Source organism: Apteryx rowi, unplaced genomic scaffold (assembly GCF_003343035.1).
Source record: "Apteryx rowi isolate R43461 unplaced genomic scaffold, aptRow1 scaffold_171, whole genome shotgun sequence".
Classification (NCBI taxonomy): domain Eukaryota; kingdom Metazoa; phylum Chordata; class Aves; order Apterygiformes; family Apterygidae; genus Apteryx; species Apteryx rowi.
The window spans coordinates 1,575,357-1,584,851 of record NW_020447986.1 but is presented as its reverse complement, the minus strand read 5'-3'; the positions used below and the strand labels follow the sequence as shown (position 1 = coordinate 1,584,851).

Genomic DNA, 9,495 nt, shown 5'->3' with positions numbered 1-9,495 from the left:
AAAAAAAAAAAAAAAAAAAAAAAAGCCACACACGCCCTAGGATTTTTACATTTGAAATTCTCATCGCTATCTAACTAAATAAATAAGGAGCTACAGGGATGAAATCCCTGTTCAGGAGAGAAAAAACAAAAATTGAGAAGCTAAAATGGACCAATTTTTGTCTGACTTGTCAGTGGGGTGGGGGAAGAGACAATGCATTTGTCTGAAAAGCCAGACTGCATTTTGAAAGGAAAACAAACAAAAACAAGTTTTAAGAGCATCTGAACAATATCTTTTATGATACACATAGGCAAACATTTTCAAGATAACTTTACACATCTCAAATGAACATACAGTGTACAGAAATTCAGTTTTACACATGGACAGAACTCACCAGGAATAAAATAAGGTCTCACATGACTGTTGTCTTATTTTGTCCACATCTGCTTTCATTGCCTTCACATTGGCCAGCATTGCAGTGAATTTTGTAGCTAGCTGCAGCCATAACTGATCTTTATGTTGCATCCTGCATCCAGGAGGCAGTTGCTCTGTTGTTACTGGAGATGGGTATTTTAGCTCTGAGGGAATTAGGTCAGGTATTCCCATAAGAATATTTCCCAAGGTCTGCTCAGGTCCTGTACTCTGAAGAATGTTTGTTTTGTCATCTGTCCTTTCATTATCACTACACTTCATTGACTGTTCTTTTGGGCAGCATTGTAGAAACCAAGAGAGCTCCTCAAGAACCATCACACACTGCATGGAGAGTTGCTGCAGTCTGTCAGTCCACTGTTGAAAATTGTCTTGAGGAGGAAATGCTACACTGTGTTCTCTGTCAGCAGTCAACCTAGAATCTATCTCTTGTATACAACTCAGGAGGTTCCTGGTTAGGAACAAAGAAGGAAAAAAGTTACATAAATCCAACTGAGATTTACATTACACTTCCCTTTTAAAAGCGCAACCTTGAGAGTAAGTCCATAAAAACTCTTGATTATATGAACTCAGTGGAAGTCAAACTTTTTCTGGAAAAGCCAGCACATAAGACATTGGAATAGCTTTTTTTTTTTTTTTTTTTTTTAAGAGGAGAAGGTTTTATCTAATTATTGAACTTTTCTCTCCATTGCATAAGTTTGAGACATCCTGAGAACCGGATTTAGTAATATTTCTCAGAATCAACACAATCCTTTCAAATAATCCTTAGACTCCTGGTCTGATATTCAAATACTGTTCATTTTCCTCCATTATACAAACAAATTGGATTCTAAGAGACAATCAATTTCCAAATGCTGTATAACAGACAGTTTATGACAAACAATTGGATGAATCTGATGCGCAATAAGTTATAGCAATGCAATTAAGTGTCTTAGCACTTCTAATATTCCTGCAACTGTAAGGATTTTTTTTTTAAAAAACATTCCTGTTATAATATAAGTTTTTTGTTCTAATACAAATTTTACACCATAAATCTCCAGTTGAGATCAAACACTGTATGAAGGGAATAGTCCCTGATACAACCTCAATAAGTTTTATGGTTTACTTCAGCAAGAGCACAAATATTCAGCAGAACAGTGGAGCTGACAGCGAAACAGATAAGCAACAGAATGAAAAATCACATCAAGTAAGAAAGATTTATTGTATACTTTTCCTGTTCAATACAAGTTTAATGTGTCTCTACAGTTAATAAATAAATAAATAAACAAACAAACCTCAAACCCTTTCAGAATTTTTCTTCATAAACTGTTGAGGTTTCTTATTTTGACTTAAAGTGCCAACCACGTCATCTATTTGCTCCAAACCAAACCAAACTTGAACGAAGCCAAAATTAACTTATATAACATAGCTCTCCCAATACCAAATGGGAGAGATCTGAAAGTCTAAAGGTTTAACTGTGTAATTAATTAGAGTAATTATTTCACGGTCTTCAGATGTGCCTAACTCATTTTTCCCCCATTATTTTGATTCCAGAATGCTGGCTGCAATGACAGGATAAATGACAYCTAAAAACAATTTTTTCTTTTCTATTGAGGGGATGGGATTTGAATTCCTTCTACTTTATCATTTTCCAACTTTCTTAAACTGAATTGCTTACTGCCAAACTCCCTTCCAACATCTAAGACTGTAATAATGAAATGCAAAAATACCTCAGTATGATCCATTGTTCTGTCAAGGCAGCAAGAGATCTTCTCTGCCTGACAAGCATCTTCATGAGGTATGCAGTGAATCCCTTGCATCGTTCAATGCTACCTAGTCCAATGTCCTGAAGAAACAAATACGGAGAAAGGGAAGGGAACAATTAAATGACATAAGCAGACCAAGTGATGTCAATGTTCTTTATGTCTCCATTTCATTTCACTGAGCAGACTAGAAGGTTCTGGTTTAACTGAGCAAGTCTTAAAGTGTAGACAAAAAGTACAGTTGTAATTTCCACTGCCTTCATTTCTCTGCATCCTCTATCTTTCAAATAAATTGCACACAAATTTGATTTTCAAGTAGCTTCTGTGACAATTGTATTAAATTGCACCTCAATGCAGCAATCCTTTTTGTAAATTTAGTTCCAAGAAATAAAGCTATCTTACAAAATGATAATTGAAAACCAAAGAGGATACGTTAGCTTAAGTTTTCACACATATGACTACTGCTAAAAATCTCTTCCACAATTCATTTTTCTAGATTTATTGAAAATTACTTTCATGCCTTTTTGTTGAAAGGATCCTGAACTAAAACTTAGAACACACGTTCACAGCAGTTAACAAAACTGATCACATCTGTGTCCAATGATTTATGCTGTTATCAGCTGTGGCATCCGTCAGCATCATGTTGTAAAAAAAAAAAAAAAAAGCAGTCAAGTGTGGTGAGAGGAAGATCATCTGGAAGAGATCCTTGTTTTCCTAGAGTACTGAAAAAGTAATAGTGATTTGTCAGAATTCATTTGTTCCCCTTACTGATTTTAGACCAATTTTCAAGTATGGAATTATCAGTATTTTTCCTGTTGAACTTAGGCTCCAGCTGTGTTCAATTATAACTCACAAAGGATTTTCCATGAGTCTGAACTAATCCAGATTTTGATTGTCTAACATTTATCTATTCAGCATTTTATGGGTTTCCTTCACACACAAAATAAAGCAGTAATTTGGGATCTGTTAAGATGAAACACATTAGTCATTGCACAAATTATTAACTGAACTCCCCAAATTAAAATGCTAAAATGACAGGTTTTGAACTGCTGCACTTAAAGAGTTGTCCCCAAAATATTTTGTCTTATGTTACGGAAAACAGTGTTCTCATGTTACCCTTCTACTTCTGGAAAATCCCAATTCAAAGTGATAAAATAAAAGTAATGTAAGTAGGATTTCTGGCTTTAGCTTGATGTTTTACCTTGGCAGGTGCCAACAGTGCTGTCTGAAGCCTAGAGTGGCGTGCAAGCGACCGATAGAAGTACTTCTGGCATCCATCCCAGGCAGATGAGATCTCTGTCAGCAACCTGACAAAGTTCGATATTAGAAAGGTACATAACTTGAGTATCTCAGAACACAGGAAACACCAGGCTAGCTCTTCAGCCTCTGAGAAATTTGCTATAATTTTTTTATTTTGCAGACACAATGGTCTTGTAATTCTTCATTTTCCCTAGAGTACTAGACAAGTATTCTAGTCATAAGAAAACACTTAATTTTTTTTAATAAACCCAATGGAAACTTAGAGCAGCAACAGTACCAGAATTTTTAACATCTAATATCATTTAGCACTTGAGTAGCAAATTTTTTATGCAGCTAAATCCACTCTGATAGGGAAGCCTTTGTTTTGGGCTTGATGAAGAGACAAGCTAAACCCTTACATCTGAAAAGGTCAGTAATCAGCTTGTCTCAATGATATAAAATTACCTACTGCCTGAAAAACACTACAGAAAAAATTGAAAAAAACATCTTTGCAATATGCAGGTTATTCCATAAATACCTACTTTGAAGTCTACTAYGAATTTCTCCTGAAATATTCCATTAGCCAATGATGAAGATAGAAACACAGACTAAATAATCCCTGTAAATTACAGCTCATCTTTAATGAAATTTTTAACAGTCTACATTCTAATATAATGTTAGCAAAGCTTCCCAGGCAGAGTTGGGCGTTCTCACAGAGTTGTCAAAAGTGCAATTAAAAAAAAAAAAAAAAAAATCTACTCTATATAATAGATATTAATCAGCTGTGTGCCAGTACAGTATGTACTAGATTTCCAAACTGAGAAGTAATCTTAAAAAAAAACCAAAAAAACTGCTCAACCCCCTAAAACCATCCAAACTCAACCCTCCCAACCCAAAACCCTCCAAAAACCCCAAACCCCAAATCCCCCAAACCCACGAGCTCCCAAGACCACCCCAAACAGGCAAAGCACCCCAAACCCTACAGATATCTTTAAAACCCTAAAGGACTTAAAGTCCAGAAACACCAATCTAAATCCACATGCAATTAATTCTGAGAATTATAGCTGCAGTTTATACAATCTGAAGGTTAGAAATGCTATGTACATACGTGGCATCCACTTCATGTGTACAATTTACTACAGTTAATGCACTATGCAAATCCAGTGGAAGCAGGCAGAGTATTTCATGATAGTCTTTTGAACGGGACCAAGACAGACCTTTCCGGTATGACAAACCTGGAACGACATTTGAACACACATCTTTTTATGTCCTCATTCTTTTGTATGAAAAATGACACCAATAACTGGTATTAAGATATGAAAGCTGCCAGTGTTTCTGATCTTGACAACCACTTGAACATTTCATAATTTCCTAATGGAAGAACACATAATACACAACTGAAATAAGACAAATAAACAGACATGTGGGGATAAAAGAGGTGGGTGGTAGCAGCAGAAAAAAACCCAAAAGCCTGAACCTAAAAGGCAAATGCTACCGAAATAAAACCAAAAAGAAAGTTACAGCTATATACTTTTTAAACTCAGTCCTCAGGCTATTATCTTAGCTATTTTCAAAATTGAATTAAATGTGGTGATTTCTCCCAAGCCAATTAAAATGCTCATTTCAAAGTATCCTGAAGGAAAGTGGAGAACGTAATAAACACTCATTAGTTAKCTATGTTGTCTATCTATCATATCTATATATGTTGCCGTTTCTCCCAAACGGAATGGAGAATGAGTCTTAAGAGTAACCCTTTTCCATTCATTATCCTGGTCTCTTATGAAAGCTGGATTAAGGGATCATCACCCCATTTTTAGATATGAAATGGCTGATGAACGAGGAAGCTAAAGGTGTCACTTGAAATCAATGGCAGAGCCCGATAAAGAATTCAAGACCAATGTCTAATTAAATCATTGCAGTATATCCTCCCTCCAGCATAAACTTCATGGGGTAGCAATCCTTGTCAGAAATCCTTTTTCACCAGTGGGTGTAAAAATGCAACCACTACCAAACACAGGAAAAGTATGTGTGCTGGAAACCTCCCACTTATATCCACCTGTGTTTGCAGTCTAAATTAGAAGCAGCTTAATATTCCAGAAACTACTTACTCAGTACATGTCAACTGTTTAGTAATACAAACCATATACGCTCAAAATGACAATTTAAAACTCTCTCCCACAAAGCATTTGGAATTATTTTATTTTAATTATTTCTCAAGTGCCATGATACAACCCATTTGAGTTAATTTGCTATTAAAATCATGCCTTCTTGGAACCCTTAAGTTCATGTTTTCAACCTCTTTATGCAACCATGAGAGAGAGAAATGCAATTTAAACAACGTTTTTCTTTCATTTTTTTGAGGTTCTCAGAATCACTTGAGGCCAGAAGCTGTGGCTTCAAAGAGAAGCACCAAAATGACAATTAAAAAAAACCCCAGCAGAGTTATGTTTAGCTTCTGCTTCTGGCTATGACTTGGCAGAGCTCTGTCAGAAAGCTATTTATATATATAGCGATTGCATACTTTTTCTCATTTCTGAACTGTTCAATGACTAATCAGTTGATGAATAATTTAACATAACAACAAAGGAAAAGAAAACTAATAGCTTGGGTAGATCCTTCATCTTAGGACTAGCAAGGGCAGCAAGGTAGATTGTACTGCTGACCAGCATGCCTCCAACAATTCCCATCAACAGGCCACTCAGTCTCTATGGCTCAATAGCATCTCCACCAATTCGAACTCTGCCAATTTGCCAACTGAGGGATGGGCTCTCAAGCAAAGGAGCAGATTTCATTTCAGTTCTGGACTGGGGAATGGGTGCAAGATAATCAGCTTCCCTCATGTTTCTCAAAGTTGCACAGYGACTTCTGACTGGAGATACTATAAGATTCCTGCTTCAGAAGAGCAACTGTTTTACATATAATGCAGTGCAAGAGGAAGAGAAGGTATTTGGAAAGGCAAACATGTCAGGTCTCATAGTCAATAGAGGAAAGGAAAGAGACACTTAAGTACTACTCTGTATTGATGGCTCAATGACTTCAAGAACATAACTAATATTATGGTATATTTACATGTATTAGCAAAAATGTAAAATGCTTAAGATCTTTGTATTTTTAAACTAAGCACATTTTAATTAAAAACTCACCTGTTTTAGCAAGGCTTTTAAAGAGATCTGACAAAGCCCGTTGCTTCTGCATCWGAATATGCTTGGCCTCTGACTTCTGCTTCTCCTTATCTGCTGCCTGATTAAATGTTAAATTCTGCAGTTCAGCTACAGAAACAATGATATCACCTGTACGGAGGAAAGGGAAAGGCAAGAGATGTGAAACTTCAGCACACACAAACCAGCCATGGAAAGATGGTCTGTGAAGGGATCTGTATGTCTATATGTAAACTTCCTCCTTATCCATTATCCATTTTAATTCGCGTTACAGAGGTCAATTATGGTATGGAAATCACAAGAATGCTCAACCTGTGAACTGGTCAAGACTTTCCAGCAGACTTAAAAATGAATTATTTTCCATAACTGTTGCACACATTTTCTTCATTTTTTTTGTAAGTTTAGGCAGACGATACTGAAGAGATTCTGCATGAAATATAATCCCATCCTGACATTCTTCTGGGAGAGCCCTCTGAGAAAAATTAAAGAAACAGTCTGATTATATACACATACATGCATAATGAACAGATAAGACAGCCTCAGTTAAGCCAACAGTAATTGCTACAAGAACAAGAGCAAAATTCTGCATTCGTCTGAAACCTAAAAACATGTTCGTGTGCTCCTCAGCACAGTTCAGCACCAACACTGGAGGAAAAAATCACAGTCTATGCTCATCAGGTATAGGTTAATTCTGAAAACAGCCAAATAAATGGAAGATGCTACGGTCCTACTCTCTTAGCTGTTTGTCATGACCTCTTTCACAGAGGTTATCACTGCTTCAGATCAGCTTCTTCAACCTTCCCAGTCCAAAGACAGTTACACTAACATAAATCACTAATGCCCCCAGGGTGTAAGATAAGAACACCACTAACTCCCTATTAGACACAAATTTAATTGCCCTGCTAAAGAACAATGAAAAAGGTATGCAAATAGAAATGATTAAATGACAGAAATGATCCTCTGGCATGTCTGAAGTTATTCAGTAGGGACTGTCCAATTCTAACTTTTTTTTTATGTCTTCTTGTAGTTTCATAATGTCTTTGTTCATTAAACAAGGGAAATGAGCAACTGTGTTAATTATCAGTAACAGGTTTCGGGGCGGGGGGGAGGGAGGGAAGAAGCTGCCAAGTCAAAATAAATAAATAAATAAATAAATTACTGCCAGATTTCCACCTCCTTACTCTGTCCTCATGACTGTCACAGGCCAAGAGCAAGACCAACCACCCTCCCAGTATGAAGAAAGTGAACAAAGCCCTGGAATCTGCCAGATAGGAGTAACTGAGCATCCCACCTCCAACAAAATCCTGAGGAGTTCTGACCGGCTTCTCACTTCTTACTGACAAAACCTGATGGGTGTGAACATGTGGGATGGGTGTGAATCAATTTCAGGAATAAAAATAACTAACTTCCTCTCTGAGCTGGACAACTTTATTACAGACACACCAAACAAGGCACCGTGCAGCAAGAGTTATCACATATCAGCTAATAAAGCAACTGTTCACATACATATGCTTTCAGCCCACAGCAAATGTGTGACAAAGCAATGTATTTTCCTTTAAGAATTTAAGCTCAAAGTATTTTATATTTACTCAGTGCTTACATATGCACAAATATTACAGATATATGATCATTTGTCTGAGTCCCTGTTTAAAGAATCTGTAGCTGAAATCAAAGATGCTCAAGATTATCATTTTGGGTCAAAATTCTCCCTTAATGGCAGAGAACATTTCTTTAAGTAAAAAAGGCAAAATTTAGTTCTACTCCTAGTCATTATCTCTGCACTAGTTGGAAACTGGCAAGTTGTTGCAGACAATACTCGAGTAACTTGGAGACAAAATATGTAACTGCTACCATCCCTATATTAGAGGGTAGATATTGTGACACAGTGATACTGAACATTTGTCTTTCTATATTGCACATCCACCCTCTTGTGGCGTTTCATAGCACTGAACACAAAAAAGATCAAAAAGTTGACAATCAGACTTGACGTTTATATGAAGTTTTTCTGCATAAATCAGTGAAAAGCAACATATACATGAAAATAGAGAAAACATCCTTCCTACATTTAAAATAAAGAATAAAGTCACCTTGTCAGCATCTGTTCTAGCACACAGAGTTTTTCTTATTGTGTTGTTTAGCCTCTGAACTTTGGTCTCTGTGTTCAGAGATTCTTCCTGCTTCTGCAAGCAGTCCAGCTGCCCTTCCTTACCACTTTCCACCAAGGCAGGCTGACATGGCTCACTCAGAACAACTTCAAACTTCTTCATGAATTTAAAGAGGGTCCTAATTACCAAAGAAAAGCAAAACAGTTATCAAGCATTCTAATCTTCGAAATCTCCCAGTTGCTCAAAATAAATATGGTTCCACTGTCTGATGGGTATAAGAAATATTCCAGCATTTTAAATTTAACATTATAGAGAAATCATCTAGCAGGAAGGTAGAAATTGGTCACACACAAATATGGCTATTTATCAGTCCCCAAATGGCACCTTACTTCCAAGCTTTTGAGTTACCTGTGTGTTTTTTCAACTGATTGTTTTATGGCCCAGAAGCTGACATCATTCCACTTTGAAATTTTCACAAATTCCTATTAAGGAAAGAAATAATCCAATTACTTATACAAACACAATGAGGTATTTGCATATAAAATATTATCTTTAAAGCTGATGACCTATGATGATCCGATTGCCTTAAAATGTAAGACCTTCAATTAGTTAGAGAGGAAATGATTGCATAAGTCACCTTTTTCTATTAATAATGTGTTTATATGTGTTAAAATATGTTTGTGCTCAAGCTGCTGCACAGCCAAATGTTGTGAAATCCAAATGGGCTTCACTATATGGTAGAAACCTCCTTGGCTGAATGGAACTGATGGAATATTAAAGGCTTCTACCCAACCTCAAAAACAATTCTTTGCCAAGGAAAATGTGAAGTACCACAGGGATTTC

General features: G+C 36.4%; 1 protein-coding gene across 8 annotated transcripts in view; it reads right to left on the bottom strand.

Moving 5' to 3' along the window:
* The window catches only part of MDN1 (midasin AAA ATPase 1), a 109,175-nt gene that overhangs the window by 23,073 nt on the left and 76,607 nt on the right, over positions 1 to 9,495 (bottom strand). For all 8 annotated transcript variants that reach the window (XR_003252661.1, XR_003252663.1, XR_003252662.1 and 5 more), the window contains 8 exons: positions 9,061 to 9,134; positions 8,635 to 8,830; positions 6,860 to 7,019; positions 6,533 to 6,679; positions 4,498 to 4,624; positions 3,352 to 3,457; positions 2,118 to 2,233; positions 374 to 859 (listed from right to left, as the gene is read on the bottom strand). Coding sequence is in view for 5 of the 8 variants with exons in the window: in XM_026060800.1 (XP_025916585.1) it covers positions 374 to 859; positions 2,118 to 2,233; positions 3,352 to 3,457; positions 4,498 to 4,624; positions 6,533 to 6,679; positions 6,860 to 7,019; positions 8,635 to 8,830; positions 9,061 to 9,134 (1,412 nt within the window). In the remaining 3 variants the exon portion in view is untranslated. The remainder of the gene's footprint in view (positions 1 to 373; positions 860 to 2,117; positions 2,234 to 3,351; positions 3,458 to 4,497; positions 4,625 to 6,532; positions 6,680 to 6,859; positions 7,020 to 8,634; positions 8,831 to 9,060; positions 9,135 to 9,495) is intronic.